This window comes from Tuber melanosporum, assembly GCF_000151645.1.
Source record: "Tuber melanosporum whole genome shotgun sequence assembly, scaffold_31, strain Mel28".
Lineage (NCBI taxonomy): Eukaryota > Fungi > Ascomycota > Pezizomycetes > Pezizales > Tuberaceae > Tuber > Tuber melanosporum.
Window position 1 is genome coordinate 509,496 of NW_003298986.1, and position 15,332 is coordinate 524,827.

General features: G+C 46.8%; 1 protein-coding gene; it reads left to right on the forward strand.

Annotated features, from left to right (window-relative positions):
* Positions 1-8,537: 8,537 nt before the first annotated feature.
* GSTUM_00007058001 (uncharacterized protein) lies at positions 8,538-10,830 on the forward strand. XM_052355779.1 has 1 exon: positions 8,538-10,830. Exon 1 carries the CDS (start codon positions 8,938-8,940, stop codon positions 9,634-9,636), a length of 699 nt encoding a protein of 232 aa, XP_052211746.1. The 5' UTR covers positions 8,538-8,937; the 3' UTR covers positions 9,637-10,830.
* The last annotated feature ends 4,502 nt before the right edge of the window (positions 10,831-15,332 follow it).

Below are 15,332 nucleotides of genomic sequence, written 5' to 3' on the forward strand. Positions count from 1 at the left end.
TATTCCTGCGAGCTTTATTGCAGGAATTCTACGGTAGAGGTGGTTACGTTTGCTGGTAAGAGTCAAAAAAAAAACACCAAAGGAATTGCATTGCAGCACAGTCTCAATACCGATACGTTAATAAGTGTGCAGAATACATCGGCATAAGTGATTCCAGGTCAAAGAAATTACAGTGTCCGTTCCAGCCCCCCTCAAGCCCCCCGCGGAAGAACAGAATGCCCGGAGCAATAAACGACCTGAACAATCAGGCCAAGTGAGCAACATCCTTAAAAGTATGATAGGACCACTGAGTCGGGTCTCTCCACTTGTGAGAGTTGGATACTATGCCCACCAGTACCCCATAGTTAGGTAGCATCTTGTCAAGTTGGCAAGTATAATACCTGAATCAACTGACAATCCCGAGTACGGTCTTGGTGGCAAGATTCGTTGGCACCCACCCTCACCCCTATTTTTAAAAAAACGGCGGATTTTAAGCACTTACCGCTCGCCCAAAAGCAATACAGAATCAATGAAACCAGTTCTGTGGGGTAGGCGATTTCCCGGACCCCTTCGGGTGGGAATTGTGGGAATTGTAGGAATTTTCTTACTACTCCATGAGGACAAAGGCGCAGATTTGATAGTGTTGAAAAGTATGATATCGTTTGTATAGGAAGCTCTTTTGAGATTAAAAGTAACTTTTGCCCTCTATTGCTATTACTGGTATTGAACCAAGGGCATTTACTAACAGAGCTTGTCACTAAAGAGTGATAATATCTAGGTAGCTGCAAAGGATCCAGCAAATTTTAACATTTTCTCCTTGAACAAAGCCGACATGCAAAGTGAAAACGCCAATTTTTTGTGTAAAGTGTGGAGTGTGTCGACGAATTTTGTGGCCAGGATTGTATAGTATGGGACTAAGCTTAAAATACATCAGTAAATAGCAGTCTAGAGAAATCGTTGGGCTATATATACAGTCACTAGACAAAAGTCTTGATGATTCTACCGTCTCGTGCATGGTTCGTGATCCACCACTCTACAATGGAATCTTGCCATTTCTTCATGAAACGAATGAGGAGATATTGGATCCAAAAAACCACACCAGCACATTATTGATTAAAATTTAATTGAAAGAGTGATGGTAAACGAGCAATCCCGCCACAGTGCACCAATTCTCATTCTGATGTCTGACACACTGCCCTTTGGTACTGGCCATTGCAGCAGAGCATCTTAGAAGGTATTAAGCAACAGAGTTTCTCCAAGCAGGCTCTAGGATGGTCACTGAAGATTGGCTTATTAGCTAGCCAGTGGAAGAGGCATTTTCAAAGTGACCCCAGTCACCCCGTCTAGCAATGAAGTCATGTACAATTAACTAATAGTTCCAGTATCAGCCAATATCATTTGAGAGATGTAAAAAAAAGGACCTTTTCCACCACCTATCACTCCCCACCTTCACCTGTGACATAAGGCGGAACCTCTTTTGCCAGCATTAAATGGTGTTCTAGTATGATACCATACTACTGTAACCGCTTCTTTGGAGTCTGTGACTATGTAGAGGGTGACGCTGTCTTCTTACCACAATCTTGCTGGGTCAGTAATGGCTCAGCCTCACCAAGACTATTGTCTAGTAATTGTAAAAAGTGACTCAAGACTGTTAGCCTGAGGTGCCTAGTTATATCAAGCGCAGTAGAGTGAACCCAAGCGGCCAGTCCGTCCTGCTTCTGGTATGGTTATTTCAGGGACGGCCTGGCCGGACTATGGGAAAGTGGCCCTCTGAAACCGAAGCCCGGCCTAGCCTGGCCACCTGGCAGCTTTGTCTTAAGTTTCTGCAGGATTTGACCGGGGGGTTGCCTAAGCACTCCAGCCAGGGCTTTGGCGGCTGTGAACAATTTCGACCGGACTAATCCAGGCTTTTCGAAACTACGACCGGCTGCTTGGGGTCACTGGACTTATTATTACCATAACACTATGAACACAAAACCCTTGCTTTCAAGCATATATGCGGTAGTCGAGTGCCGGTAGGCTGTGGTAGTCCTCGAGTACAAGTGTTCTTCGATGGGTTGTCACTTGAAATTTATAGCCGGTGCTTAAGGAGAACAAACAATACAAAGTCGCGGTTTTTCCCAGGACTGCTGGAAAACCACTTTTAAGCCACAGAGAATGCTGGGCAATTTCACATGAGATCTTGCTTATTGGATACAACGATCTCGGCTTCTTTTCCTGGAGTAATACGCTCCCTTCACTTCGTTCAAGGCATACATTGCCAATAGGATGAGATATGGGATGAGATATCACACAAGCCCGGCTTCTTTCACATATACCTGTACGTTTTTCAGGTTCTGCCGGTGTTAATTTTCAGCACTTGCGTCTTAGCGTTGATGGTTTGCCCTGGCGCTCTGTCCCGGCTAGTACGAGGCCGAAGGGTTGCTAATATTAGCGGACACGGCGGGGGAAGGCAAGGGAAATGTGAGATATCGCATGGTTATTACAAACATTGCAGAGGAGCTCGGAGGATCCTTACAATATCGTTGGGATTAAAGTTTGATGGAAGAAAGGACCTACCCGCGGTTGTTTCCCGGGAGAGAATCCATCTCGTTGCGCAAAAGTGAACGGGGGATATCGGCCGCCCTTCCTGGAAAATATTGGGGTCAGTATAAAGCTATTCTCGTCCGGGCCCGCCTTCCCCCCCCCCCTTTTCTTGTATCTCCCTTTGAAGATATATTTGTTTTTCTTTCATAAGGATATGGTGCGAAGGGGTAGATTGGTCCTTTGCCAGTTAGGTATTTCATGTGATATTACGGAGCGAACAAATACTTGTTCTACTGGCAGGTGGATTTGGATCCCGTCTTTACTTCAGGTCAAGAATAATGATATATCTTATTAAATATTGAATGTATAATAGGAGTAGGTACATCCTCAGGGGGAGAGAAATCATAGACGTTAATCCCTACCTGCTAAAAACAGGATGCCTTCCCCCTCAAAGCGGTATTTACGGCCAGGAGAGTGATGAAAAAAGGTAGGTTTAGCCGTGAGGATGTAGTGTATAAAGATTCTCTCCCCGGAGCTCAAGAAGCACCCAGATTGAGTGCTGCGCCACATTTAGGCTACACGGCGGGAGAGCGGGAGATAAGAAATTTTGGCCCTCCAACTTCCCATGGTTCGAGAAAATACCTTATTTCTCGCGAGATGAACTACGGTATTCCTCAGGGCGAGAGAAAGGCTTGTTCATGGGAGGTCACCCGCCAAGATTATCTAACCAAAATGATCCAGGTAACGAGAACCTCCGCCATTAGGCACTTCGGTTAATCCCACTAGACTCCCTATGGCCCCCGGATCATTATATACTCGAGTACCACAACAGTAATGGTGCATATATGATGCCATTAGCGAAATCACATGGTCACCGAGACTTTTGCTTAGTCACTTTCATAATATTATACAAAGGGTGTGTCATGGATGTTGTTGTGATTACAAAAATGTAAGTTAAACATTCTGAGACCATGCACCCGTCACCATCCTATCACTTTATGCAAATGTTCGCGTTGTGGACGAGAAATCTGTGCATAAATGTGATACCCGCAATTTGCCTTCCAACTTCAACCGCGACCACCTACCAGCGCGGTAGAATGCGGGCACTCCCCTCAGCCGATCCCTATGTTCATATAGAATCACTCGATATATGCACCATTCTGACGCGCTTCCGTCGGTATCCACCGTGGGTCGATCACCAACCTCAAACCCCCACAAACACACCCGTCGGTTATGTTATATTCTCTTCTTTCCCCCAAGCACCACCACTATCACTTGAACCCCTTCCACCAACCCTCGGTTCCTCCGGCGAGGCGTAACTGTCGTCCTCCTACGGGACGATCGCATGCATAGAGGTTTAGGCCAGGATTAATTAACCATTTCGCTATCTCTCCCCCCCCCCTTGGAAATCATGCGCGAAGGGCGGAGAAGCCAGATCCCGTCGGAAATAACACTACGATCCTGGATTGGCCAATTGCTTTTTCGTGAGCTTGGCAGGTCGATTTGAGCACCGGTCGTTCTGACGGGGGGATAACACGCCGGGTTGTGGGCAGAATGTTTTGTCAAGCGACTCAGCGTTTGACTCAGGGAAGGTCTCGGGATGCCGGTTAATGCTTCCTAGGTTGTGCATACTTCGCGAAGAGATGCAATTGATAAAAGCCGTTTGTTTGTGATACCCCCATGATATTCGCCACCGCCAGGGGCATATTCGGTGCTAACCGATAGCCAGGAGAATTGCGAAACCCAATTATCCCACGGTGACCCAACCAGAGGCAAGTTCAGGCTGGCCCGGCAGCGATGTTGAGGTTGAAATAAAGTAAACCATCGGAACTTCCCGTCTTGGCAGGACCGAGCTGCCCCGATTAGTCAATAGCCATTCAGAAAGAGTATAGTTCCCCAGGCAAACTCTTGACTAAACTGAATCACTAAGGAGTGCGAACTACCGTATGGGAAATGTTTTTTGATTTGTGTGAGAAATCCAACGTCATAAGACATAGGAAACTGCCAAGGAGTAACGTACTGAGTACGAGACTAGTATGTCACTCCAGCAACGATCCCCTGCCGAAGAAAAACCTTCACGGCAGGCTCCGGGCGTGGAAGTCACCCCCGACAACTTCATCTATTGGGACTCCAACGCCGAAATAGTCTCAAGCCAAAATTTTGTTATTCTTGGCTCCAGAGGGAGCCCTATAGAGTGACGAATAATAGAAGCAGTGTAGAGTTCCAGAATAGCGAGGAGAGCGATAAATCATGTAAGTGTCGGCCTTCCCGTCCATCCATTTATCACGACCCCAAGATCAGGGATTTGTTTCTAGTGAGAACAGCAACCTCTAGGGCTATCCTGGGGTCTTGTGGAATCTTTGCGTTCCCCTCAATTCCTCTCAGGTAAGGGGCCATCTACTTGCAGTCAGCGAGTGCCTTTCTTCTGCATGCAGCAGATACCCTAATGGGAACGCCCAAACCGCGTCAAATCCCAGATAGTCCGTACGGGTGTAGAGAAGCTGTACCTGGCATGAAGGCTTGATCGGCTCGGTGGTTTAGTTGTTGTTGCCCAGAAAGAAGAGGACTTAGAGAAGATTTCTGAGTTCTCTGCCCGGCTAGCCCTGCCTAGGGGATGAGGATGAGATAGCCTCCTACATGTGCTAAATGCGGATACTCCAATCATCTCTCCACCTTGTGGCAGCCCCAGATTCAGACAATTGAGACCGCAGCAGCGGGAGGGGCTCTCTGGGCTGGCCGGCTCCTAGCGAAATCTCGTCTAGACACACAGTTAGAGACCGTCGGAGTCCGCCTGACGACACGCCCTGCGACACAACACTACACAGAACCAACTTCGTGAACATCCCAACTCCTCCGACAACTCAAGCAGTAAGCCTAGCAGTCAGATTGACGGTCGCCGCGAGTCCAGAAGGCTTAGAGTTAATATCCTCGAGTGATTACATGTGATCCAGAGTCATCTCGTTAGTGCGCGAAAAACAAGCTGGGTGGTATGATATATCGGGATAAGCGAGACAACATCGAGCAACATGAATGGGGGGACGTTTTTAGTCGGAATCTCATACCCTAATGGCTAACTGAGTAGTGAGGGTATTACATGGGAAATCTCCTTGGGAAGAGACTTTGGTGTTACGGAAAGAAATGGGACTGATGGTGCGGGCTATGTAAGCCTCCTCCCAATCACCTAGACACCGATGATGCGCAATGTGATGACGGTAGATAATGAGACCTCTCGCAATCAAGGCCGTCGGAAGCCCTCCGCTTTGCGTCTACCATTAGTGAGAGCCTAACATATTTTTAGACTTCCCTCTAGATGGATCCCTTTGAAGAGTCTTTCCTTCCCCACCTCATGTGCCGGAAGCCAGACATTTCCAATAGAAAACGAGCATTTTTCCGTTAATGGTTGCTCGCCAAAAGTTACCCCCATTTGGAACCCTACGAGAGCCCCGCTGGGAGAAGTAGGTCCAAGACAAGAAGAGGACTGGGCCAAGTGCAAACTCCTTGCATCAGAGGGAGAGCGTTAAACTGACCTGGAACACCTCACAGGATGCTCCACGTTGTACAGAAGGGTGGCCATGAAGCGCCGATCCCCATGTTAATTAGTTTGTTTGCACATATCCTTGGTCAGGATCATCGACTTCTTATTCACTGCAAGTAGGGCCCTTCAGCCTTTCCTCCCGATCCTGGGAACATGGACAATCTGGTGAGGTGGTGATAGTTGGCAATCGTTACCCCGGGTAGCGTAACTCCCAGACACCATGCTCTTACCCGTGATTGGTGGTACCAATCCTTCACTCCATCTTGTATGGGTTGAGACGAATATAGTTCACCCTAGCAGAGAGCGGGCGTTATAGAGAGAGCGGCAAGAAAGGTAGTTATTAGAGGAGCTCCAAAATTATTAACAGAACCATTATCCCCCACCCCCATCAGAGAGATTAAGAGCTAAGTTACACCATCCCAGCAGCATGTCACACGAGAGAATGCAATCTCTGGAAGTGTGGATACCGTGATTGCACAGCCACCTTTCACTGCTTCCAGAAAACCTGCTTCCTTGCCTACGTGGTTATGTCTGAATACAAGTACTTCGCACTTATTTGACCGAAAATCATTCGACCCACAAATACAAGCTCTCGGCAAAACAAACGCGGACCTGCCAGGCGTACTCGAGAAGTGTTATGATACTCCGGCAGCCGGACGCCGTTTCAGCGAACTCAGCACCGTTTCTGCACGGGAAAGCTGAGTGCAGAAAAGGGAACAGCCTATGATATTTGAACCCCGAAAGTAGAAGTAATTTGTTTTTTCGTACCCTAATTCTACTTAGATGGTTTTTTAAAATAATAATAATAATAATAATATAATAATAATCCTAAATCCGATATTGCTTCTCAGCCTAAGACATTTTTCCTTCTCAAAGTGGTTTAGTTGGTTGTGAGCGGAATGACGTTTCGGAGGAACCTATCCACAATAAGGATGATGCTCCATGACTCACCTGCGAGATGAAAGAATTTGGAGAACATCCTCCGTACCAATATATCCAAGGGGGGGGGGTGTCATACGATTGAGACTAACTGCTCAACACCGAACACTTTTCATTCCCTGCTGTTCTTAATCTGGCTGTCTCTCTCTTTACCTCTATCGCCATGGCCATCCCTAAATCCAGGATGGGATCCAAGTCTAACCTCGTGAAGTGCAAAGATGGTTACATCGATGGTCGAGGGAAGCGCTTCGATTGCCGCGCTGATATCTTTTTAGCATTCGACAACACCGCCGAGTATGCATGCATGCAGAAAGGGTATGCATCAGAGTGATGGAGGGGCCGTTTGAAATTTTGGGTAACCAATGCCTGCTGCCAGGCACAACGAAAGGCAAATTACTGTTCTGCACTGTTCTTTTAACCCCCCTTGATATTGCAGGAAAAACATCAGGGTAAACCAAATGACCAGTCGATAAGAGACCCACCCCCTTCAAGGAAAAACCTAACCATTATAATCCTTTCCCCTCCCTTTTTCCCCATTTCCCCATTTCCCCATTTCCCAATCCTTTCCCCCCCCCCTTCACCCACCAACCCGGGAGTTGAGGCGAAGCGACAAAAATACCAAGCGAAATAAACTAAATTATCTAGGCGCAAGGGGTGCGTAAAGTGCACGAAATGTCAATCACCACCCGCACGCATTGTCGTTTGGTTAAACTAATCTCACACCCTTTACCAAATTTTTCAACCAAGTTACTTTCATCCTCGAGCATTGTATGAACCCTCCCTGATACCACGTTTCGGGATGCTTGGGTATCCGGGAAGCCCACCACAACCCTTCCTTCTTTTACCCAAACCATTTGAGTGCACACACTTTGGAAAAGAACCTTGCTTGATGCTTGCTGACCTCGCCAAACTGTGCCCCAAGCGGCAAGGCCTGCCTGCCCTTTTTTCATTAGCAAAGCAATTTCAAAGCCCCGAAGGGCTGTGACATTTAGGTTTTCTCTCCAGTTGGCTTACAAAGGATTCACATTGCGCAGCAGAAAGAGCCGGATCAAGAACTCATTATCAAGAGAGGTTTGCTTTTGTCCCTGTAGAGTAGATCCTCGTCGGTCGCTACTCCGGCGTAAGGATAAGCCGAAACCAAGCAAGCACCTTTAAATCGCTTTTAGTGCTACCGATACAGTAGTGTCCAATGCCCTTGTCCGTCTGGGAAGGTCAGGGGAGATGTGGGTAGCAAAGACACAACAAGGACGAAAGAGAGCAAAAAAGCTTGGGGTTACGCCTACACAAGTAGCCAGCGGGCAACGAGGGAAAAAATAACGTTGGCCCGGGTCCAGTTCAAACCCCGCGAACTGAACTCTTGGATGAAAGGGAAAACCGGAAGGCGATATTTCAAAAGAGGCTAGGTTGTTGATGTTAACAAGACAATCCAAGGAAAGTTAGTACAATTCGCTCAGTCCGGATCCTTGGAATCACACATCCCATAGATAACTTACACCCCCCCCCCCAAATCAATCAATCGGGCGTCCAGGCCCAGTTACTGTACCACCCTATCACCATTCAATTAACTTGTATGTACCATACAGTATAGTTCGCTATGCAGACACCAGCCCGCCTGAACCCTTACTCTTACCGTCCAAGGCTCTGCACTTCTTTTTCTCGTGACTCCTTCACCCATCAGACCCCATCGATATATTAGGACTCGTGCCCCTCCCGTCGTCTACCGAACATTGAGATTCACAAAACCCACACACTCCCTTATCCAAACGATTATCTGATTGTCTTCGATAGACTTTCATCCACTACATCACAGACCGAACGAAGGGACAAAACCAACATAGACGGTAACCACCTCCAAGGAAAAAAAGACGCAAATTGCCATCACACTCTCTACAAAATCTATATAAGAGGAAGGAGAAGAAAAGAAAACAGGAAATAAAAGACCGTTTATCTAGCTCAAAATGTCGTTTTGCAGCTCACCAGCATCGCAGAGGTCCTCCTTCTCAAGCACATGTTCAATAGACTGCACATCACCAAACACCGCAGTTACTACGCCCAGCAGCACCGGGGCAACTTCACCAAAGCTCGGACAATCCTACACAAATACGCAACCCCCATCACCAGATGCGCCCGACATCAGCTACCCATACAATCCCACCTCACCCATCCCGATGAACGAATACCCCCCTTCCTCCGTCCCGCCATCATATGCGTACAGCTGCAGCAATCAGATCCCGAGCCCTTCACCATTCACATATAATACTACCCCCCCGCCCTTGTCCGCTTCTCCCAGTAACTACGGATACCCGGGGTACTCCAACTATATGCCGGAATCCCCACTGCAGCCTTCACCTTATGTTCATCTGCGGAGTCCCACACCGTTGCCGTCCATGGACAGCAGCGGTAGCAGTAGTATGGGTGGTGGTGGCGGTTTTACTGCTGCTTCACCGAGAAAGTATTCCGGATACCCGCCTGCTTCAGCGTTTTATGGCCCGATGCCGAATCCACCTGCCCATTCGGCGTCGCCGTCGTCTTCAAGGTACCGGAGAAAACGCTCGGAGACGATAAACCCCGAAGAGTATAAATCTGAATCGTGGTATACAGCGGATGGAACGAAAGTGGAATGTTCAGCTATGCATTTGCAATGCGCAACAATGTGACGGGATGAAAAAAAATCCGAAACTCTTTGGATTTTTTCTTTCTTTCTCGCACCATCTCCCATCTGTCGATTTCCTTTGATTTTCTTGTATATGATACTTTGATTTTTTATTTGATTTTTCTAAGGGGCCTTTTATTTGCTCGGGAAGGGCGAGCTTGGAGGAACTTGATGATTCACGGATTCACGCATGGCCAGGAGGACGACAAGAAGGATGACGAGATAGTAAGGGGAGTGGAGTGGCAGTAATGGCTTTTCTCACATTGCTCTACAGAATGACCGCGAAACCATTTCATCGCCACATCTGCTACGACACCTACGACATCTACACCCCCCTCCATATCGCAACGCTACATACCGTTGCGACACACCGGATAAAACATCACCCTACACACGCAAGATGCTAACATCTTGCTCCGAACGTACGAACCAGCGAGTCTTTACAAGTGACGGTCACTTTTATCCTACCTCCCTCTGCGCGTCTTTGCGCAACAGAAAGGATAAGAGAAAGTTTCTTGTGGGATTTAGGGCCTCCGCGGAGGCGAGAGAGATTTGGCAGATTGGAAAGCCTTGCCCGACGAGGGATGGGAGGGTTGGGTTGGGTTGGGTTGGGGTTTGGGAGTCGTGATGCAGCGCAGGATTGATGGGGAGCGGGAAAAAAAGGAAACGCTGCAAGAGAGGAATGAGAGGATAGAAGGATCAGAGGATGACACAGCCCCACGAGTTACCCTCCATGTGTGCTCGAGTACAGCAGTACCTCCAATCCTCTCGATATTGCGTTACACGGACCCCGCTAGAGCAGCCGGTTCAGGAGGTAGGGTCAATAGTTATCTGCTCCTGTCCCAGTTGTTAGAGCCTGCAGCACAGCAACAAACGAGCCAAGGTGGAAAGGGCTCGAAATCTTACTGAGTTCGACCGGAGCCCACTCTTTTTCCCCTACCCATTCAACGTTGCGGTACCACCACCAAACAGCTTCCCTGCTTGAACTGGTCATAGCGGGCTGATTTCCCCCCAAAAAAACAAAAAAAGAACTCTAATACTCGAGTACAAGAGGGTTAAATTCTCTCTCTTTCCCTTCCTCTTGTGCTTCCCGCCGTTTCATCACGGGGAAACAGTCATTTGGGCCACGGAGTCCCCGATGGTCTAACCGCTTTTGTACAAATCGAAGAATACCAGAGAGCAACCGGTCCAGCCTAGTAAAAAAAAAAAAAAAAAAAAAGGGAAAGAACTATTTTTGTCAACAACAACCTTCTTCCGCTTCTTATCACTTTTTTTATTCCAAAAAGAACCCCCCTTTCGTAGCTGATCGGATTGGATTGTATGGGGGGGTTTTTTGCTCTTTCTTGAAACTTCACATTTTCGAACCCTTTCTTCCCACTTTCTTTTGATTTACCTGTATCTTGCTTTGGTTCCTTGCTTACTTCTTCTTTCTCCCTTCCCACTCACTCCCTTCGCCTCCTATCATACCAGTAACCCAAACCCCCCCCCCCTCATTTCACCATATTCATCTTAACCCACCAGGGCCTCTTTCCTTTTTTCCCCTTCTTTTCTTTTCTTTTTCCCATTATTTTCTTTTTTTCTCGGGGCGTTTATTAGGTTTCTCATTCTTCTCCATTTGTCTATTTTACCCCTCTGCTCCTTCCCTCTCTCCCCTTCTACATTTCTTTGTCCATTTTTTATTACTTTCTCACCTCGACACAGCAAACCCTCTCATCTCATCCTCAGTGAGCGAGTCGGAGGGCTTGATTGCTGTCGCATGTTTATGTTTATGTTTATTTTTTTTACTTTTTAGGTTTTCCATCACCATCGCGTTACGGGTTCAGGTTGCTTTCGGGGCGTTCGGTGGGTCTGTTATCGTACTGTTATGCTTAGAGTATTATATTCTTTTCACGAAAACTGGGTGTTTTCCTTTTTTTTTCTTCTTTCCCATGAGATTGTAGACCTTGTGCGACTAGTTGAGATTGTAGTGTTGTCTTATGGTGCCAAGGGGTCGGGGAGGAAAAGGAGGGGTTGATTAAAAAAGGAATCAATAGAAAAAAGCATAAAAAGTATTGATATTTGTTTTGATTTGGCTCGATTGATTTCGTTTGACTGACTGAATGGATGGAAAGGGTGGTGGGGTGGTGGAACCCACGATCTGAACGAGATGGATGGAAGTTTATTTACAGTATGATGCAGCAAAGGTTAGCAGCATATCCTATCACGTGCTCTGGGTATCAGGGAGAGCAAGTGGACCATGATGATGCCGGCATGATAACCCAGAAGCGCGCACACATACCAGGATAATAATAATGATGATGATGATAATAATAATAATAATAATATATTCGATTGAAGCCAGAGAGAGAGAGACAGGAACCCAACAGCAACTCACTATAGGTACGATTCTATTCTCAATCATCGCCATCGACGGGCTTTTGCCAAAATTCCCTGAGGTTTATTAGACCCCATCCATCACAGCAATTTATGGCCCAACTCACCTCACGAAATTTTGATACAGCCCCCCCCCCCTTCCCCCACACACACCCCACACACACCCAATCCAAAGAAACAAAAAAAGGCTATTGGCCGGCCCAAGTCGCGCCAGAGTGCTTCTCTGCTTCTCTCGAAAGGCTGTAAAAGTTGGATTTTTTCTTAGATATTCGGAGGAAAAAAAAAAAAAAAGTGATGGCTTATAATACCTAATACTTTGTACAGTAAGTAGGCGTCGATAATTTTGGTAAATCCGTTGATCCACCGCGCATCCCCATCCCATCCCATCCCATCCATCCCATCCAGCCTTACCTGAAAGCACAATACCGGTACAGTACAGTGCAGTACTGTACAGTACTCACTTGGTATATAGAGTACACGCTTTACCGCCAGCTGCCAGCATGCCATTTTCAGCCGCTTCCTGGCCAAAAAAAAAAAAATTTGTTTCGCTATTATACAGACAATATTATGTATGGTACATGTGCAAGTTTTGTTTTTTTTGTATATATACCGGTTATCCTGAATTAGGTTTTTTTTTCTTTTTTCTTCTTTTCTTGGTTTTGCCTCTGACAAGTTAGTAAAAAGCGAGTACTGTAGTGTACAGTGCTTGTAAGTTAGTTGGTTAGGTGGTACAGACTTGCACCGCTTTATGGGATTTTTTTTTTGCATGATACTGTTGGATTCATTTGTGCCTATCAGCAAATTCTCCAACTTTTGGGCACATTTTTTTCTTTTACTTGCGTCATACAAGTTACACTTCTCCTTGTGCGTGGGTTTCTGGAGCGGCGGCGGTTGGTTTTGTTCCTATTTCGTTTTGGAAATGGGTTTAGGTGGTGGGTGGGTACTATCCGAAATGGTGGGATTGGTATTGATTGATATAGTAACTCGGCCTTGGAGAAGGAGATGAGATCTAACTATGATATTTACCGTAGGATAGGAGCAGAGATGAGAGGTTCCAGATTTTTTTTTTTTAGGGGGGGGGGAGTTATGATAACCGGGGTTTTTTTTCTGTTTTACTGCCACTGACTTTGTAAATTATAGTTGCCACTCTCCCCTCCTCCATTCGGGGAGCATCATCATACACACAAACACGTACGATGCACCCGAATTTTACTCGAGAGTGACTCAATTTCGCACATTTGATCTTGCACGCTTTTTCACCCTACAGGTAGGTAATCTACGTTGCTTGCTTCTGACGTTGTCAATTACTGGAACTCCCTTTCGGTTTCTCCGTCGATGAAAAGAAAAGAAAAGAAAAACTCTTGGCATGTCGCACATTCCCCCTAGTCAGTCACCGAACGGCACTTTTTTCTTGCATTGAAATGTGAAAGAATAAGGAAAGGGAAGGAATGGGAGGGGGAGGAGGGAGAGGGAGGAAGAGGAGCGAGGAGGACGCGACGCGACGCGAGCTCTCTCTCTCTCTCTCTCTCTCTCTCTCCCTCTCCCTCTCCCTCTCTTGCTCACAACACTCGTCAAATTTAAGTCGGGCCTGTTCAGTCAGCCAAAAGCATGTGATGGACCATCTCTCACACCTTCCATCATATTTTATTCGGTAAATTATTGGGGATAATTGCGCGATTAAGTTTTACTATTTCTGTCTTGGGTAATTGTTTTTTTTTTCTTCCTTTTTTCCTTTTCCCATTGCATTGTTTCTTCACATTCTCAATGACAACAACCTCTCCGAGAAGGACGAAGAAAAAAGAAGGAGAAGAGGGAAACCGTAAGTTTTTGGTCCGGCATGTCATGGATTGATTGATGGATTGATATCTCCGGGCCGTGCGTTGCTAACCTTCTTCCATCTCGGAGGATAAAAAGGAGTTTTAACGGGGCCGGAGCGATTCTTATCGCCTATTTAGGGGTTTTTTGTCTTTTTGTTTTTCTTTTCTCTCTCTTTCTTTCTTGCTTTTTGCGGGAACGGCGGTTGGGTTTTGTCACAATAACTTGTATGCTCGAGTACTAGTATGATACCTACCTATGATGATGCCTGCCTAAGAATGCAGGATACAGTGTACAGTACGAGTATGGTATCATACAGGTGCAGGCTCGCCAGGTTCATTCATTCATTCATGTCAGACTCCTACCCACACAAAGTTATCTCGTCCTCTTTTCTGCCCCGTCGATCGCTGGCTTCCGTCAAACTCTCATCTCCATGCTCTCCCCGCCCCTCCTTTCCTCCTCCTCCTTCCTTTCCTTCCTCCTCCGTAGAAATTTGGGGTTGCACATACCGCACCACCGACCAGTACGTTATTTTTCCCCCTCCACCGGCGTAATAATTATACCGGCCTTTTGCCAAACAGCCAACCAATCCTCCTTCCCCCCCTCCTCTACCGTGGACCCGGGAAGAAGAAAACCTCATACCTATGTGCCCCAAGATAAATGACATACGCGTATGCTATGACTACTACTACTACTGCTACTGCTACTCCTTGGCGATTTATTGATTGATTATAAACCACCACCACCACTTTCTCCCTCCCCTCCCACAAAGCCATGCATGGAATCTTCTCTAGACAGCTACAGAAGAACGTCAACTCTAAAGTTTTCCTTTTTTTTTTTTTTTTTTTTTTTATCTCTCTCTCCCCTGGTGGGGTGGGAGGGGGGAAAGTGATAGCGGTACTGTGTTTGTTCCAGATTTCGTCATGAGACATCACTCGAACCTTATTATTATTTGTTGTTGTTGTTATCTGGGGGAAGGGGAAAACATAACCGTATTGGGAAAGTGTGCTGCTGTGGGGCGGAGATGATGGAGATGAGGTTTTGCAGGGCGGATTTGGTGGTCGCAGCCATGGGTCCGTCCGTCCGTCCGTCAGTTCTGTTCTGTCGTGGGGTTTGTTGGGCTTTGGTGGTGTTATCGGAAGCGTGTGTGCGTGTTCCTACCCGCTTTCGCTAAACGGTGGGTTTCTGCACTGCCCGGTGACAAAGTTATAGTATAGTATCATATTCGCACGGGCGGTCGGTCGGTGGTGGTGGGCTTCGGGACTGGGCCCGCGCTGGCTTGTGCTGAGTGGTTGGAGGGGGGGTTTTTATTCGGTCTTGGTAAGTCATATCTCGCTTACTGTGCCCAATATCAACCCGCCCTTTCTCTCTCTCCCTCTCTCATCCTTTACTTATTTTTTTTTTTTTACATCTCGGTAGATGATATCTTGCGAGTTCCTTGTTCGAGAAGGGTATAGCAAGCAAGCAAGCAAGCAAGCAACCTTTGCAGGTGCAGAGCCTGATCGATGGATA

Bases quoted from the DNA above. Each gene is read 5' to 3' on its own strand.
- GSTUM_00007058001 (XM_052355779.1), top strand. From the start codon at position 8,938: ATGTCGTTTTGCAGCTCACCAGCATCGCAGAGGTCCTCCTTCTCAAGC.